Source organism: Myotis daubentonii, chromosome 11, assembly GCF_963259705.1.
Source record: "Myotis daubentonii chromosome 11, mMyoDau2.1, whole genome shotgun sequence".
Classification (NCBI taxonomy): Eukaryota; Metazoa; Chordata; class Mammalia; order Chiroptera; family Vespertilionidae; genus Myotis; species Myotis daubentonii.
This window is the reverse complement of record NC_081850.1, coordinates 74,749,605-74,768,809: the sequence shown is the minus strand read 5'-3', so window position 1 is coordinate 74,768,809 and position 19,205 is coordinate 74,749,605. Positions and strand designations below refer to the sequence as shown.

The following is a 19,205-nucleotide window of genomic DNA, read 5'->3' as shown; positions in this document are numbered from 1 at the left end:
AATTCATGTCACTATCATCTTTTCATCTGGAACAGTTTTATATAATTTTCCAGTGGAGTTACCTGACAAATCCTATCAAATTAACAAGGTACATTAACAATATTGACTGACTACGGCTTCAGGAGTTACAGGGCCGTAGAACAAAATTTTAAAACCCTGTCTCTCTGGTGATGATTTTTTCCCCCCTTCTCTCTCTGAGAAAGAAATGTGGGCAGGGTCTGTTCCACAGAAGAGAGATGCACATTTATTTTGCTCTGCTCATTTTGACTTTTATAAATGTCAGAATAAGCAGAAGAAGGAGAGGGGACCAAAACAAAACAAAACACTTGCTCCCAACAACCATGGCGTAAGTACTTCTCTTCTGTCAGGGAACTATAGAAATGTCCAGACCTTTAACAATTAATGACCAAATTGGAGGGAAGAGTGTAACTGGGTGGTCATAATCTATTTTAAGTGAAATGTAATAAAATCGGTCTCCTGATACATTCTTGCCCTCCTGAAATCATCTAGACCCGAGCGTCCAGAGTCAATTGGACTTATGACATTATGCCTAATTGAAATATGGTGTCCCTGAAATATGTCTAATGACAAATTCCAGCATGCGATTAATAAAAAAAATACCAATTGTTTGTCTTTTCCAAAGACCACAGAATAATGGCCAGGGAAGCAACCGTATTGCACTGTCTCCGAAGACAGCTGACGAGACTCCCTGTAGTCTCCTGCCTTTGTCCTATATGTGGGATTTCTTTATTCATAAGATAAAATAGAACCAAATGGAGTCTATGGTAGACCTAAGCATTAGGATTTTGTTTGTGTATGTTTTCTTTCTGTTTTGTTTTTTAATTTGCTTTGAGACTATGATCATTGTGAGGGTTTTGTGGGGTTTTGTTGTTGGTATTTTTATAATTGAACTGTTTTTTAATCTGCTTTTTCTTTTGGCCTGCTAAGTTTTCTCACATTATATTAAAACATTCCTAAGGGTGATCCAGAGAATGAAATATATTAACTCTGGTTGTCTTTTCTATTACAGTGTGCACATTTGATTGTTTTATTCCTAATATCTTTACTTCATTTTGCTCTTTTCACTTTAACCCTGACCTTTAAACTATGGCCTGAAAATTAATTACTTTCAAGACTCCATCTGGGGCCCACTCTGGCAGGCATGTTGGAGGTTTTTGTCTCACTTCATAAACAGAAATCCTCAGTTTTCAGCGGAAGAGGAAAGAGAGAGCATCTGGCCTGGGTTGTGTGTGTCAGGCTGAACCTATACTGCTCGTGACCAGGGAGCAGCGCTGTGCACGTCCACTGGTACCCAGGACACCCTCCGTCCTGGGCGCCACCTGCGTCCTGACACCTTTGCTTGCAGTCCCTGCGCAGTGTGGCACGTCTGTCTCAATTCTGAGGGGGAACCTGAAGTGCCAGGATGTAACTTTCTGGATCCCTGTTAAAAAGTCCTGTGGCATAAAGCCCACCCCCTGCTGACTCTCCCTCCGTGGAGCAGTGACCTCCACAGCCTGAAGCCAGGCTCCAGCACTTAAACCTGGACGGCTTTATGTGAAGAACCTTTGATCCTCCTGCGACTTCCTTTGAGTCTAGCGTGGGTAATGTCAGAGAAGGGAAGAGAGAGGTTTTTCCCATTTTTAGTTTGTGAGATTTTCCAATTAGAAACTTCATTGGTAGCTTGGCTATTTAGGCTAATGTTACATATAGGTGATAGTACAGATTTATCTCCAACCCAGATCTTATTCTAAAATAACAAAAAAAGACCACTGGGAGGTGGGGGGCGGGGGGGGGGGAGGTGGCTCAGTTGGTTGACGCGTCATCCTGTAACCAGAAAGGTTGCAGGTGTGATCCCGCATGCAGGAGGCAACCGATTGATATTGCTCACACATAGGAAGCATCCATGTTCTCTCTCTCTCTCTCTAATCAAATATATATACATATATATTTCTTTATATCCTCGGGTGAAGATTACAAAAAAAACACAGACCACTGATCATAATTGGTTTTTAAATGAGCCTTATAGTTTATGTAATTGTAATATATAGATGATGTAGGATTAACACCGTGTAAGTAATTGTTTCTGTGTTATATCTACGAAGGCATATTTCTTAATACTTTTTTATGTAATTTTTGGTTGTCCACCCCCTCACCTCACCCACTCGAGAAACCAAACTGCAGCTTCTGTATGCCATTCGGAGTCTACTTCTGTCTGTCTTAAGCCCATGGCCTTCCCCAGAGCCCTAAGAAAGAGCTCGTGTACCTCCAATGTGTGATTTACAAAGCAGGCCGAATGATTAAACTGAAATCACTTACACCTTCCACTTCTTGTGGCTTCTTTTTTTGTCCTCCCCTCGGCCTTACAGGTATCTCTGGAGACAAAGTAGAGATAGACCCTGTTACGAATCAGAAAGCCAGCACTAAGTTTTGGATTAAGCAGAAACCCATCTCAATCGATTCTGACCTGCTCTGTGCCTGTGACCTTGCTGAAGAAAAAAGCCCCAGTGAGTAGTCCCTTTTATTTATGTCTCCTTTCTCTCTCCCCTCTTCCCTGTGTGCTGGGTGCCAGGAGAATATATCACCACCGTGTCCTTTTTTCCTTGGGTCTGTTTAATTCATTACCAGAAATTTCTTTTAATCAAATGGGATTGTGTTATGGTGCCCAGAGCCTGACATGGTCCCTCCCCCCCCCCGCCCCCCCCCCCCCCGCTCCGTCTTGATGGCAGCGGAGAACCTCACAGCTCCTGACCCCAGGAGCCTCGCCTGGGCGCCGGGGGAGGAGGGGCCCTTCCTGCTGACTCTGTGCGGCACCAGAGCCCTCACTTCCCTTGGTGCTTCCTGCCTCTTCCCTTCCGGGGGACGTGGCCAGTTAGTCCTGGACCTGCCTTCCTTCCCTGCCAGGTCGGGGAAGCGGGGGATTTCCTCTGTCAGCTGAAGACTAGATTTAGATATCCATCATGCCGAGGTGTCAACACCCTCCAGATTATTGGCAGTTGCATGACCTACCAGCTCGTAATTAAACTCCTGCCTGGTCCTGCAGAAGAGATCGCTGCGGGTTGGCCATCCTCTGCGAAAACTATGAAAGTAGATACAGTCTGGTTGTATATTTGGGCATATTATGCTTTTGCAGTTTAGTAATTGAGTGTCGCAGTTAGGTTAATCATTTTTAGGACTTCAGTGGCATTGAGGGGCAGAAAGGACACAGATCACACTGAAATTCCTCCGTGGAAGAAAAAATTTTAAATATAGAAGGATTTGTTAGTTGCCTAGAGAAGGCTATGAGACAGTGGTTCTCAAAGTCTGGTCCATATTAGCATTTCCAATGGAGTTTACCTAAAATGCAATTACTGTCCTAGCTGGTTTTTCTCAGTGGTTAGAGCATTGACCGATGGACTGAAGGGTCGTGGGTTCAATTCTAGTCAAGAACACGTACCTCGGGTTGCAGGCTCGAGGCCAGGCCATGTGCAGGCGGCAACCAATCAATGTGTCTCTCTCACATTAATGTTTCTCTCTCTCTGTGTGTGTCTCCCCCTCCCTTCCACTCTCTAAAAATCAATGGGGGAAAAATATCCTCATGTGAGAATAAATAAAAATGTAGTTACCCACTGCCCACCCCAGTAGGTTCTGATTTGGTAACTTGGAGTATAACTTAAGCATCTAATTTTTTTTTAATATATTTTATTGATTTTTTTTTACAGAGAGGAAGGGAGAGGGATAGAGAGCCAGAAACATCCATGAGAGAGAAACATCGATCAGCTGCCTCCTGCACACTCCCTACTGGGGATGTGCCTGCAACCAAGGTACATGCCCTTGACCGGAATTGAACCTGGGACCCTTGAGTCCGTAGGCCGACGCTCTATCCACTGAGCCAAACCGGTTAGGGCTTAAGCATCTAATTTTTGTTGTTCCCCTTTTTACCAGTGTCCACTAAATTTGAGAACAATGTTATAAGGAATGATAAGAGATGTAAAGGCCCACAGGTGTTTATAATGTGGTTCCAGTTTTTGAGCTAATACTGACTAAACAGGGGCCTAAAGAGCACAGAGCCCCTGCCGGGGCCTGTAGGCTGGGCACCTGACGCACAGCCCCGTTTATGGGTGGGCATGTCACTGTTCCATCCGTCCAGTTGTGCTGGGCTGCATCGTCTTCTCTTTCAATTCATTGGTACAGCTTGGCAAGAAGGGAGAACGTAGTGGTATAGGGCAGTGGTCAGCAAACTCATTCGTCAACAGAGCCAAATATCAACAGTACAACGACTGAAATTTCTTTTGAGAGCCAAATTTTTTAAACTTAAACTATATAGGTAGGTACATTGTTATTAACTTAATTAGGGTACTCCTAAGCTGGCCTTTGCTAAAAATGTCCTCAATCTGATTGAGGTACGTTCGCTGAGGTCGACCCCTTCCAACTCTCCCATCCACGCTCGTCTTGGATACTTGTTTCGTCCATCTCCTTTCGTTCATCCTCTCTATATGTCCACCCCCCACTTCTTCTAACGCCACTTCTTCAAAATAGACTCGCCCTGGCCGAAAACCGATTTCTCCGGGGCCATGAAGTTTCACTCGCACTATAGGTGCACGCCCACACGTGGTATTTTGTGGAAGAGCCACATTCAAGGGGCCAAAGAGCCGCATGTGGCTCGCGAGCCGCGGTTTGCCAACCACTGGTATAGGGGGAAAGGAGGAAGGCCAAGCCCACCCTCCTTCCCACCATTCCAGTGAGGCCTTGACTGCGATGGCTGCCGGAAGGGGCTGGTGAAAATATTGCCTGCTGCTCTTGGGCCCTTGCCCCAAGGCTGCCCAGTTCCCTCTGCTTTTAAATAAACATCTTCTTCCTAATCCCTCTCACTCCAGCTTGTCAGCCAATAAAGATGTCATTGTTCTAGCATCTTGTCTTGTCTGGGAAGCTCTTTATATGTCCTTCGATTCTAAATGATAGCTTTGCTGGGTAGAGTAGTCTTGGTTGTAGGTCCTTGCTTTTCATCACTTTGAATATTTCTTGTCGAGTCCCTTCTGGCCTACAAAGTTTCTATTGAGAAAACAGCTGATAGTCTTAATGGGAACTCTCTAAGTGCTTTTCTTTAAAAAAAAATAAATAAAATTTTCTTCTTAATCCTCACCTGAGGACATGTTGAGAGAGTGGGAGAGAGAAACATCAATGTGAGAGAGAAACATCAATGAGAGAAAGAAACGTTAATCAGTTGCCTTCTCTTCAAACCTGCAATGCAGGTATGTGCCCTGACTGGGAATCGAACCAGCAAGCTTTTGGTACATGGAGAATACTTGACCAACTTAGTCACTCTGTCCAGGCCCAACTGCTTTTCTTGCTGCTTTTAAGATTCTCTCTTTGTCCTAGCAGTTTGGCTTAGTGGATAGAGCGTTGGCCTGCGGACTGAAGGGTTTCAGGTTTGATTCTGGTCAAGGGTACATGCCCTGGTTATGGGCTCTATCCCCAATAGGCTGTGTGCAGGTGGCAGCCGATCAATGATTTGCTCTCCTCATTGATGTTTCTAGCTCTCTCTTCCTCTCCTTTCCTCTCTGAAATCAATAATATATATATTTAAAAAAAAAAAAAAAAAGATTCTCTCTTTGTCTTTAGTGTTTTGCATTTTAATTATGTGTCTTGGTGTCGGCTTCTTTGGATTCTCATACTATTTGGGTCTCTGCACTTCCTGGACTTGTAAGCCTTCTTCCTTTATGGTTAGGGAAATTTTCTATCATTTTTCCAAATAGGTTTTCAATTTCTTGCTCTCTCTTTTTTCCTTCTGGCACTCCCATGATGCAAATGTTGGTATGCTTGAAGTTGTCCCAGAGGCTCCTACACTGTCTTCATTTGGGAGATTTTTTTTTTTTCTTTTTGCTCTTCTGTTTGGTTCCTTATAGTTCAGATCACTAAAAAAAATTCTTGAAAGTTACAGGCTTACAAATATTTCAGACTCCTCAGCATAGCCTTTACAGACATTGACACTCCAGGCTCATAGCCCATAACTTCCCATCCTGAAATGTTGTGCTTTTGCTGTTCCACACTGCCTGGAATATACCTGCAACCTGGCCGTCTAACTCACATTCACTTCGATTACCTGTGCCCAGCCCACTCATTCTTCAAGATCCAGCTCAATGCCAGGCTCTCCCTCTGCCAGGAGTTGTGCACACTGCTGGTAATGCACCTCCCACACTGTGCTGTGCTTATGTGGGGCCTGCCCCTCTGTCCCACCCCGCTCCATGCTGCACTGATTGGCCCAGGACCTGGTTTCTGTATCCTCAAGCCCTAGCACAGGTGTCTAGGTGCCTGCAGAGGTGTCTTCAGGGAATGTCTGCTGTCTTGAAATTTAACTGAATGAGGCCAGAATTTAGAAACCCAAAGTTATTCAACATAATTTATGTTTAAAGTGCCCAAACAAAGATGTATTAAATGAATCGGCTTGATGCTGGGTTTTTTTTATGATTTCCAGTATCTTCATCAAATTAATTCAGTGAGTTAATCTATAAAAAGTTCATCTTCAAGACCATCATCAGACCACAGAATTAATCTACTGAACTGCTGCTGCTTTTTTTAAAGGATTAATGGTAACCCTTTTTATCTTTTGTGTCTGTTGAACCTTAGAAAAAAGTTATTTTAACAGCACTAAAGAAATGAAAGTCACTATATTTCATAAGTTTAGCCTGTGATTTTTATCAGCATAGTGATGTATGTTTGTAGCTGAGTTTACATCAAAAATTATTCTTAGGGCCTTCTTGAATGAATTATGGCAAAGAGAGAGAGTCTAGAAGTAGATAAGGTTTTTGATTTCTGCAATATATTTCCTTTTTCATGTTTTTATCTCCTGTAACACAAGTGTCTTGCTGAAGACTAGAATGTGTGACCAACTAAAATAATTTCGTTGTGAACACAGAGCGAACGTGTTATTAAACAGCCTTTTTCACAAAAAGGGAGGATAATGAAGTTGTTCCTGGTCTTACTTGAGACGTGTTTGTCAGGATTTTGAACAAAAAAAGAAATGATTTTTAAAAACCTTCAAATATGGCCAGTTTGCAGTGTTTATGGAGAAAGCTGCTGTCAAACCATTAATTTGGTCGTCATAAGGAACACAACTCAAGTTTAATGGATGCCATATCCAAAAAGTGTGTGAACAGCTGACTTGGCAGAGGGACTGAGCATTAGCGTGCCTGCAGTGAAACGCATAATTACGTCCATTGTGGGCCAGAGGGACCAGGCTCTGGAGCCAGGCTCCATAAAGAGCAGCTCTGAGGCTCTTTCCCCACCTGATTTCTCCCACAGGTCGTGCTCTCGGAGGGAAGGTTTGGTGCGCTGTCCCTGGAACTGAATGACTAAATGGATACACGCCTTTTTAAAAATTGGACATGTAAACATGGACTCTTAAAAGACTTAGTTGAGGAAATCTGGGTCTCAGAAGTGCAGAAATTAAGGATAATTTCCGCCTTCCTAGACTTAAAAAAAAAAAAAATAGCATATGCTGCCATTGTTATTTACATCAGTGATTTCTCAGTCTGAGTTTGCCACTCCTAAGGATAGCTTTTGCTGTTTTGAAGGATGTCACAAACCTCTAAGAGATGGATTAATTTTAACTGAACAAAGATGTGTATGGCACCTAGGAAAGGAGACTGTTTCCATATCAGAAGCTACCATGGTTAAATAAGCTGAGAGAAATAACTCTCCATTGTCACACAGGTCTCGCCTAGGCTTGGAATACAGTAGGCTCTCTCTTTAAGTGCTTGCCTCGAATTCCAACACTGAAACAAAGGCAAGGGACCTACCTTCCTGTGAAATTAGCGCCCATCTGAGACTCTCAGCTGTATTCAAACAAAGTACCAGGCTCGGCCAGGCCAGATCTGCTTTTCTCATAAAAAGGTTGTGCAGGTTCAGTCTTTAAAGGAAGCAGCCTGTCATTAAGAAATTGGATTTAAACCTTAATAAAGTAGCTGTCGTCTATATAGCTGAAAAGAGCTCTGTATCTCAATTAAATATAGATAATATAAAATCTTAAGGAAGCAACATAATAGAGGTAACCTGATTACATTCTCTTGCAATAGTATAATTTAAAGGAAATCTGATTCTGCTGATGCTGGTTATGTTGGGGGATTATTGGTTTGGGGTTTGTTTGTTTATTGGAGGTTTTTTTGTCCAAAATACTGTTTGGCTACAGGGTAGGAATTCTGGGATTGAGTTAACACAACTGTGGGAGGCTGGTAAGCCCCCCTCGTGAATAGAATCTGTGGAATATTTGCAATGAGGTTCAGTTAAGGTTGTGAGTTAAATGAGCTGGGCTTATTGGTGACCTCCTGCTTAAATGAATCTTTCTTTTCATAAGTACTTGACAAGATCTGTAAAGTAGTGTATTTAATTTACTAATTAAATTAAAGCTCCTGAATAATGATTTGTCCACATTGATTTAGCTTAAATAGAAAAGATCGGCATTGTTGTGATCTTCAGGAACCTTAATAGCCAAACCAGTTCGACACAAAGGCCTCTTGTGTTTTATAGGTCAGAATTACATAGGTAAGCCGGGCTGTAATTGAATTGCCTGCACTGCACCCTGCAGTTGCAGATTTCCTGTGCCTTCCTGTCCCATTGTTGCACTGGGGCTTAAGAGAATGTTAACGCGGTAATAGGCACAGGGCCTTCCCCATTATACGTCTCGCTATCGAGCGGTTCTGCATGACTAGTTAAAGAAGATGGCAAGAAGATTAATGAAAGCAAGGCTAATACAGAAGGGGCTACTTTCGCAAGACTTCTATCGAGGAGATATTAGAGCTGAACCAGAGCTTGGCTTTTTCTTTATCCTGTGACCTTTGAACCTGCCTTACTGTTGAGAGCTGCCAGGGAAGTCGACATTTTGATTGATGTTGGTACACGAGTCAGTCTTTCCCATTGAATTCCACATCTGCACGAAAATAGCTTTTCCAGCAGAATTCATACTGGCGAGAAGTGATAGCCAAATTGATGGCTGAAATGCTTTTATGTAGTTTTCATTTAAGCCTAAAGATATTTGATCTTTTAATTCAGTATCCAGTTTTCATAGATTATAAGCATTCACTTATATGTCCTTATGGGTTCATCAACTCATAGCGGGGGGGAAAAAAACAGTATTAAGAGTGTTCAAAGGTTTTGCAGAGCTCCAAGGAGGCTTTATGGGGGAGTAAAAGCAGTCATCAAACAAGCCTTTCACCACCATCCTTAAAAAAAGAAAAATCAGTCCGAGGGGCCAGGCAAACTGACTTTAAGGTTTTTGCAAATTAAGCTAAGTGTCTGTTTTTCGAAAACTATAGATGGGGAAGTCTGAAATCTTGCCTGTGTACCCCACCTGAGCCCCAGCTTAGAGGTTCCCTTGATCTACCCAGATGCTGGGTTCCCTAACCTTGACCTTGGGACACTAGCATTCCATCTGAAGGGGATTGTCATGTTCTGCATATAAGACAGCCCTGTGTTCTTGCTAATTCTGTTACCTTGCTTGTGGAGCTGCAGGCCAATGGTGTGTGTGTGTGTGTGTGTGTGTGTGTGTGTGTGTGTGTGTGTGTGCGCGTGTGCGCGCGCACGCACGCGCACGCCCCTAACCCCCTCTCCCAGCAAAGAGTTGGCAGAAGGACTCAGGTTTTGTTACTGAAATTGACTTGGGTACACCCGAGCCCATGCACTGAATTTTCTCACCACCTGATTCCTTTTCTCCCTATTTGACAAGAGTAGTTCTAGCAGAGAAAATACATGCACATACACAGCAATGTGACAGGTGTTCCTGTTCCTAAAGGAGGAGGTACCCAGGAGTTTTGTCATATTTAAATTCTCAGGAGAATACATAAAAGGGAAATGAGGGTGATGTTGGCCAGCGCTGAATATAAGAGCTGCACCTGAGGTGGGTGGTGGCTGGCCATGGCCATGCACGTGCACGTGGCGGCAAACTGTAGGCCCCAGTAAGTAGGGCACTTGCATTTATACTCACCTGGACCGGTAGCCCAGAGAAGCTGCAGCCCAGCCTCAGGCTCTGTCGGTGCCCAGGACGTCCCAGCACTTCTAACATTAGGTGGGCAAGCTATGTTGTGTTGTTATTCTCTGACAAGGACTTACTTCCTAAGTTCCAGATCAAGTACGGTAAGTACTGCTCGATTACAGAGCACAATGGACACGAACATATTAAATGCCCCAGTTATTGAATTGCCTTTTCATAAAAGTACTCTGGAGCACAATCAGGAGCAGGCAGTGCCTCATCCTTTTAACAGATATGTTTCCAGGCCCTATTAAAAGGGGTCTTCATCTATCCTGTCAAAGGGAGTCTGCTGGGGTTTTTTAGTTTAATTACACTCCCCAATTAAAACTCCTTGCTGCATGTGGATGCGCCTCTCCTTGGGCCTGAGTGGATATGACATTTACAAGGCTCGCCTTTCAAGCAGACAATAGTGTGATTGATGAGGTGCACGTTCAGTGAAGGAGGCGAGTGCCGGTGGAAGTGCTGCTTAGTGCATTTTGATTTATTTATCATCTTCTTCCAAAACAAGGGAGCTGCTGGGAGATGGGTTTAGGCAACCGGGGAGGCCACCTCAATTTTTCCAAGTGTATGGAAGGAAAAGACCTGGAGTGTGCCACGGGATAAAGGTGGAGAAAACCTATAAGCTTGGGGCCAACTTGCATCATCTAATGCCAGGCTGCATTCTGCAGTTTTTTGACTCAGTTTGGTTTCCAGTAACCTCAAGCTGCAATCTGCGCTTCAGGGGACATTTCTCTGGGGCTGGATAACATTGGCCAGGCCCCTGTAAACTTAGCTCGTGGGAGCCAACCCAGCATGTGTCCGGTTGACTGACCTGTTCGTTAGCTGACACCTGACGTTTGCACTAGGCATGCCTGTGTGGGCTCCCAGCTGCTTCCTCCAGAAACTCAGCAGCTTCTGTCCAGGGGCTGCAGTCAGTGCTCGATGACTCGTAACTCGGCCTGGGCATTTGGAGCATTTAGAAGTTGCTTCTGGAACTTGGGATTGTGCAAGAGCTAGGGGGCTCTTCAACAAAGAAATAGGGAGGCACAATGGAGAACGTCTCGAGGTTGTAGTGAAAGGCAAACCCAGCCCCTTGTTCTTAACCAGCTCTTGCTATTTGCCCTCAGCATGTGATAGATGCGACCAGTGTGCTTGTCTCTAATTTCTGGAGAAGAGTGTTTGGCACAGTGTGTCGTCTCTGGAAGGTCAGCACTCTGAATTTAGGAGGCGGGAGATTCTTCTCTGAGCCCCACACAGATGATAAGATCACCTCCCGGCCCTGGCTGGTTTGGCTCAGTGGACAGAGCGTTGGCGGGCGGACTGAAGGGTCCGAGGTTCGATTCAGTCAAGGGGACATGCCCGGGTTGCAGGCTCGATCCCCAGTGGAAGTGTGCAGGAGGCAGCTGATGGATGATTCTCTCATCATTGATGTTTCTATCTCTCTCCCTCTCCCTTCCTCTCTGAAATCAATAAAAATATATATTAAAAAAATAAAACAAAACTGTTTAAAAAAATAAAAGAACATTCCTCTCTCCCCCCCCCCCCCCCCCAGTTCATTATCAGGTGCTACAGTTGCTCCCTGGGGGCTGTTGGGAGCATGTTTGCTAACTGTGTAACATGTAGAATGTCTGTGTTTGTGATCAGGATTGGCTAGTGGGTTTTCTTACATTTCCTATAAACTTTCCTCATTTTTCCATAGGACTTATTAATAAACAAGAAAGAATTTACTTGCCTTGAACAGAATATTGATATTTGTTAGAATAGAAAACATTTTTGAGGTATCAACTTTTTTCCCTCCTTGGGAGAAGCATTCTTTTTCCTTATTAAGTTTTCCCTTAATTGTTGACCTGGGCCTATGGACCCATAATAACAAAACTGTTATCTGGGTATAATGGAAAATTTGCATATTTACACATTTTTCTAGATTTGTATTACCATTTCCTCAAACTCTTTTTTTCTTCATTTTAACTTCAGAAGAGATCCTAATTGAGAAGAGGGTAAAGGCAGGGACTGTTTTCTGCTGAAAAACTCCATGTGAAGGATTTCTCAGCTGGATAAATGATGGGGGAAATCTGTTTCCCCTGCCTCCTGCCAAGCTCCAAATTGTGTTTTCATAATAAATAAATGGAGTGCTTAGATTTTAAGTTATTCTTATAGGCATGGAAAAAGTAAGCCATTCTTTCATTAAAATCAAAATGTGTTTTGCTTACAAGACTCCCGTAGGCTACTTCCAGGACAGGGTAACTGCTAACAGATTAGCCCTTCTATCATAAATGACTAGAAAACAGGCAGCACAAGACTATGAGCCCTGAGAGAAGGGAAACGGATGAGGTGAGACCTCCCATCACTCCAGCTTTCTCCCAGGGTTTCCCAAGGAGAGTGCGGCAGGCTGGGGGAGTCAGGAGGCAGAGGTCAGAGTTGGAGGAGGCTGAAGCAACTGAAAGTTGCAAAATAAAGTATAGAGGAGGGAGCTACACTGAAAGCTATAGAAAAGGCCCTTAAACCTTGGTCTGTATACTCAGCTGTGCATCCTAGAGTGGGACCTCACAGGGCTGGTCAGAGAACAACCACTGGGGTGCTATAAAATAGAGTTCTGGCCAACCAGAGCGGAGCATCCAGGCATTTGGTAGTGACTCCAGAAAGGCCACATCGTAGGAGTATAAACTAGCCCTGTATTAAAGATTGCTTCAATCTTTGCCTAAAAAGCTTTAAAAGTAGTCTTGAAAGGAGCAAACTGATCCAGAAGTAAATTAACTGTCTTCCGGAACTTTAAAGATGAAAACAAAATGCAGACACCCCACAAGGTAATGTGTATAGTGTCCAGCATTCAATCAAAAATTACTAAACAAAGAAACAAGAAAATGTGTCCTGTAACCAGGAGAAAAATCAGTCAGTAGAAACAGAGCCAGAAATGGCAGAGATGATAGAATTAGCAGATAATTACAGTAAGTCTTCAATTAATGTTGTCAGTAGGTTCTTGGAAACTGCAACTTTAAGCAAAATGATGCATAATGAAACCAATTTTACCATAGACTAGTTGATATAAACAAACGTTAAGTTCCTAAAGCATATTTCTGGTCACAAAAACATCACCAAACTTCTAAAGACCCAAAATACTTCTAGTGTTAAACACTGAAGTAAATGTGAACTATATATACTAGTACATTTAAGAAAGACTACTAAAAACAAGATAATTACTTCCCAATCTGTTTATTCCAGTTCAGCCTTCCAGGTGGCCAGATCCTATCCCAGCAGCTCGGGGCTCAAGGCAGAAACCAGTGCTGGACAGGATGTCCTTCCATTGCAGGGCACACTCACACGCCCCATACTCAGACAACCAGGGAACCTGATGTGCTTTCCTTTCAGGTATGGGAGGAAAGCAGTGTACCTGGAGAAAACCCATGCAGACATGGGGAGAACATGCAGACTCCACACAGACAGTGGCCTCAAGCCAGGAATCAATTTTTTTTCTCATCAACATTAATGAAACAATGTTGAACAAAATGATGTTTTTCAGTGATCTGATGTACTTTAAAATAGGTAATATAAATGTGTTCAAACGTTTAAAGGAAAACAAGAACTCAAAAAGAAGAAAAATGGAAACTATTAAAAAAGAACCAAATGAAAATTCTAGAGTTGAGAAATACAGTGCCTGAATCAAAAAATTCACTGATGGGAGCAGATTAGGAATATTCATTTAAAAGGTCGGTGTATTACCTATTGTGGCATAATAAATTGCTCCAAACTTGGTGGCTTAAAACAACAACATTTATTATCTCACCGTTTTGTGATCAGGAATCCAGCTCAGCTTAGCTGGGTCCTGTGGCTCAGGGCCTCTCACAAGACTGCAGCCAAGGTGTCATTCAGGGACACAGCCTCTCAGGGTCCAGTCAGGCAGGATCTGCTTCCCAGCTCGCTGAGTGGTTGCTGGCAGTTTATTTCCTTGTGAGCACCCTTAGTTCTTTGTCACTTGGGCCTTTCTATAGGGAAGCTCATGAGGTGGCACACAGCTGGCTTCCCCAAAGAAGCCAAGAGCAGGAGAGCACTAGCAAGCAAGAAGTCACAGTTGTTTGTAACCAGTCTCAGCAGTAACATCACATGCAGCTAAAGTGCTTATGGTCTATCATGATGTCCTCGGGCTTGCAAAACACTCTGTGTTGCCACAAAACAGCTGCACACTGCCTACTACTGTGCTGAGTTCCCGGGCTGCTTTTTAATAGTTTTGCTTTGTTTCATTTTTGGTCAACTCTAGTCAGTTTTCACTTCCCATTGTCTTTATTAAGTTATGTCATTCTTCTTCTAATTTTCTGCATTTAATATCATTTAGAAGACCAGATAAACAAGCATGGCTGAAAATGTGTTAAAAGTCCTATAGACTCTGAGTCAGAGATCGGGATACTCTTCCATCCAAAAAGAAAGAAGTTTGAGTGCGTTGGCTTCATGCCAGTGGCAGAAGGGAGACTGTAAAGCTCTATCATTCATATGTAACTTTGAGTAAGTATGTAACTTCTTTGAGCCCCGATTCCTCATTTATAAAATGGGAATAATATCTGCCTCATGGAGTTGTTGCTAGAATAAAATCAACAATCCTAGAATTTTATAATTAACTAGAGGCCCGGTGCATGAAATTTGTGCATGGGGGGGGGGGTCCCCTCAGCCCAGCCTGTGCTCTCTCACAATCCGGGACCCCTCAGGGGACATCCCTCTCGCAAATTGGGAGGCTGCATGCAGCAGTGACCATACTTTTCATACAGGTGAAAGGCATCTTGCTGATGTATGGGCAGCTGCATTTTTTTGCTTAACAAAGTCATGATATACCATAAGCACTTTTGCTGCATGTGGAAATAGAGAACTTGTCCATGAAAAAGAACTTGTGTGATTGTCGGAGTTACAAGATGAACAAGCCATTTATTTCATGGAACACCATTTCTATTGAGAGAACAAGTGACAAGTTGTGATTATTCAAATTTTAGTATTTAGCAGGCATTTTCTTGAAAATGAAGGAAGTGATGTCACTTTGATGCCAGTGATGAAATTCAAGCTTTCAGGTGACAATTAGAAGTTTGGGAAACTTGTATACATCACTGTGAGGTTGGCTCCTCATTGCTTACTTTTCCGATGAGGTCAGCGGTGATATTAATGAATGTGATTTTCTCATGTTGTATAGTGAAATGTGCCAACATTTGGAAACCTGCATAACTCAGTGGACCAGTATTTCCCAGGCTGCTGCCTGATGCTACAAAATGATGCAAGCGTAAAAATGCATTCGAAGTGCACAACGGCGATGAATTTTAATGCAACAGAATACAAGTTTATTAACATGGTTTTTAGATTCCACATTACAAGTAATCTTTAAGAAACTAACATTTATCAAGTTTGGTGTGGCATCAAAGGAATATTTGAAAATAAGAGTTTAAAGTATACCTCCCTTTCCAAACGTATCTCTCTCTCTCTCTCTCTCTCTCTCTCTCTCTTTGAGGCTAGCATTTCTTAATATGCTTCAGCCAAAACAGTATATCACAATGCTCAAATGCAGAAACAGATAGGATAATCCAGATGTTTTCTGTTAAACCAAATATTAAAGCGATTTCAAAAATATAAAGTAATGTTCCCTAGCTGGTTTAGCACAGTGGATAGAGTGTCAGCCCGAGGACTGAAGGGTCCTGAGTTCAATTTCGGTCAAGGGTATGTACCTCAGTTGCAGGTTTGATCCTGGCCTTGGTTAGGTGCCTTTCTTTGTCATTTTAGTATTTAGCAGACATTTTCTTGAAAATGGGAGGCAACCAATCGATGTGTCTCTCTCACATGATGTTTCTCTCTGTCTCTCCCCCTCCCTTCCACTCTCTCTAAAAATCAATGGGAAAAAAATACCCTCAGGTAAAGATTAACAAAACAAACCAAAATATATACAATAATGCCACATTCTCATTAAACTTTAGGGAAATATAAGGGTTTTTCTATTAAAGATACATTTTCATGTTAACTTATAACAGTTTATTATCTTTAATGAATTAATAAATATTTTTTAAACTTCTCAGTTTTAGGTCAATAGGGCTTTAGGCAAAGGTGGGCTGCAGGTTCCACTGGGAAGCCCCGGGCCTGACCGGTCAGGGCCAGGTAGTCAGTGCACTGCCAGGTTCTGTTCGAAGGAGCCTCCCTTCAAACAGTCATCCCTGCCCATTTGCAGGGCAAACCTGGGAGCATTTCTCTTAGCAGGAATGTATAAGCCGCTGTCCCTCTTTGCTTGCCGTCCTGTCATGTGGTAATGGCCCCTGTAGAATAGCCACTCCCTGAATTGACCAGGGAACCCATTTTTTCAGCAGACCCTCTTGTTTAAGAAGATAAATTACAGCACAAAAGCTCAACCGTCTCCACTTCTGACATTTGTGCAACTAATTAGTTTCTGCTGTTACATTCCATCTTCTCTTTCCCTTTGGAAAAAAACATAAACATAAATACGTTTTTACAAACTCAGACTCCCATTCGGTTTTCAGAAGCAGGTGCGGTTCCAGTGTCTGCCCTGAGCATGTGACCAGGGCCTCGACGCCACATTTGATACCCCATTGTGTGGCACTTACTCCCACGGCACTGTATCTGGTCAAAGAAGGCCCAATTAAAAACAGAATCTTTAAAATAATGATTTTATCTTCCAATGTCAGTTCCAACCCAGTTGTAAGAATGATCGCCACCACGTTCTGAGTCCCCGCTGTGTCCAAGCGCCATGTGCGGTGCCTGACCCCGCTGCGCCCCCTCCACTGCCCGCCAGCCTGGCTCCTGGGGGCCAGCGCCGAGGGGACCAGCCAAGTGGGGTTTTCTTCATGACTGACTCCAGGGCACATGCTTCCCCTCAGGCAGCCCAGGATTTCCTCATGCCTCAATTTCCAAACAAAGTTAACAATCCAGGCAAAATAATTGGAACTAATTGGAATATTAGACTTAGCATTTTCTTTTTTTATGTATTTTTATTGATTTCAGAGAGGAAGGAAGAGAGAGAGAAACATCAATGATGAGAGAGAATCATTGATCGGCTGCAGCTTGCACGCCCCACACTGGGGATCGAGCCCTCAACCCAGGCATGTGCCCTTGATCAGAATTGAACCCTGGAGCATTAAGTCCACAGGCTGACACTCTATCCACCTAGCCAAACCAGCTAGGGCTTAGCATTTTCTTTTAAGTCATACTGATATTTAATTTTTTTTCTTAACTGACATATTTACAGACAGTTGGCCCCTGTGGCTTGCCCCTCCCTATGAATAATCTGCTGGTGCTCTTTGAATTTTCAAGGGTAACCTGCCCACCTCTGATTCCCTCTGACACCCAGGGTCGGTGCCCTGCGGGCTGCAGTTGAGGGGTCATTTGACCCCTCTTCCTCCCTTACCTGAGGGGAGCCTTGAGGTGCCTCAGGCCGATAGGTGTTTGATAAGACTTTCCTTGTTCTGTGTTCTTACTTTGTTTATTGGGTGTCGAAATGCCAGTGATTCCTTCTTCCCAGACACCTCTGATGGGAATTTACCATGTAGCATAAATTACTCACGTTTATTGATATATTTGTTTCCAGCAAGAGATCAATTAACTTGTTATAATTTAATATATAGGTTTTAGATTGGGTGACACTATGCAAGTGTAAATTCTGCTTATTAACTGATATCCTATATAATAAAAGGCTAATATGCAAACCAACCAAACGGTGGGACAACCGGTCGCTATGACACGCACTGACCACCAGGGGACAGACGCTCAGTGCAGGAGCTGCCCCCTGGTGGTCAGTGTGCTCCCACAGGGGGTGCACTGCTCAGCCAGAAGCCGGGCTGACAGCTGGCGAGTACAGCAGCGGTGGTGAGAGCCTCTCCCACCTCCGTGGCAGCGCTAAGGACCCCTCGGGGGATGTCCACCTGCTGGCTTAGGCCCACTCCCCATGGGGAGCAGGCTTCGGACATCCCCCAAAGGGCACAGGCCTGGCTGAGAGACCTCCCCCCTTCCCAGTGATGAATGTCATGCACCGGGCCTCTAGTTCTATTATAAAAGTCTCCCCAAGTCCTGCCAACGTTCCCTTCTCATAGCTCTCAAGTCAGTCCCTTTCTCAGCATCCTTTCTGACCCCGTTCAGCTCAAAACCAAATCCGCACCTACCTGGTGGCCGAGGCACTGTTCCCCCTGTCTCCAGGTCCTGGGGAGCGAGGGTGAACAGCCAGAAGCACAATTTGACCATTTACTTCATTGCTCATCTTACAACCAACCCGCTAGTGCCTTCCTCAGCTGGTGAATCTGGCATCCCCAGCCCTTGGTACCTGCCCTGAGTCACCTGGCTGTCTGCTATACACGATCCTGTCTGCTACCTCCTGCCCTTGTACAGTCATCCACACTCCTCCCTTACCCTTTTCCACCCCCACCTTTACCCAGCTGACCCCCACCAGGCCAGCTGCCTCCCCCAGTGTCTCCACAGCAGACCCTTGTGCTAGCTCGTGTCCCTGGCAGGGCCTGAATTCAGTAAAACTGCCCTTCTGGCCCCAAGCAAAACCGAGATCCCTGGAATGAGTCGACTGGTGTGTGACAAGCATGGCTGTGATGTGAGCCTGAGCTTGTGCACTGGGGCTCTCCCTCGAAATGCCCCCCACGGGGCAAGGGGCAGCCTCTGCTGGGGGTCCCACCACACCTTCACCCAGTCACTAACCCGGTGGCTCTGTGATAGCCACCATGGGGCTGCTTCATTGAAATTCATACACAAACACCCCAGGTGACGTCTCGGCTCTCACAGCCACATAAATGCTTTCACTGGGAAGGCAGGTAAGTCAGAGGCTTCAGAGAGCTGGTGGGGGTGGGACGCATCATTCCTGTCCACCTCACTTTCCCTAGGGGCTCGGGAGTGAGCACTGGGGACAGGCCAGGGACACACAGCAAAAACAGAAGGTGGTATGTTGGTGCTCTCCGGGCCTCTGCGGGCAGCCTTTCGGGAGGCCTGATTTACGATGATTTCTTCTGTTTTTTCATGTGACTGTCAGGCAGGCGAACCTCGGGCCTCCCCTCTGAGCTCACTGGAGACGGTGTCAGGGCTTCCTTCCATCAGCGCCTCCCCGGCCCGTGCAGACTGCACACCACATGTGCCGTGTGTAGATCCAGCTCTGACCAGAGTCGGGTGGGTTTGTCGCGGTGTCTCAGTCATTCAGGTGAAACCTGCTCTGGCAGCTTGAGGTTTGGCTTTGTCAGTGACGAGTGGGAGCAGGTGGTGT

The 19,205-nt window shown here is 44.4% G+C and overlaps 1 protein-coding gene across 14 annotated transcripts in view; it reads left to right on the top strand.

Annotated features, from left to right (window-relative positions):
- The window catches only part of MAPKAP1 (MAPK associated protein 1), a 198,286-nt gene that overhangs the window by 170,763 nt on the left and 8,318 nt on the right, over window positions 1-19,205 (top strand). For 12 of the 14 annotated variants that reach the window (XM_059658042.1, XM_059658040.1, XM_059658038.1 and 9 more), the window contains one exon: window positions 2,367-2,504. The exons of 1 other annotated variant lie outside the window; for it this stretch is intronic. In XM_059658042.1, coding sequence (XP_059514025.1) covers window positions 2,367-2,504 — 138 coding nt within the window. Of the gene's footprint in view, window positions 1-2,366; window positions 2,505-15,146; window positions 15,194-19,205 lie in introns of those variants that run through there. One more of the 14 variants, XM_059658041.1, reaches the window with a different exon arrangement.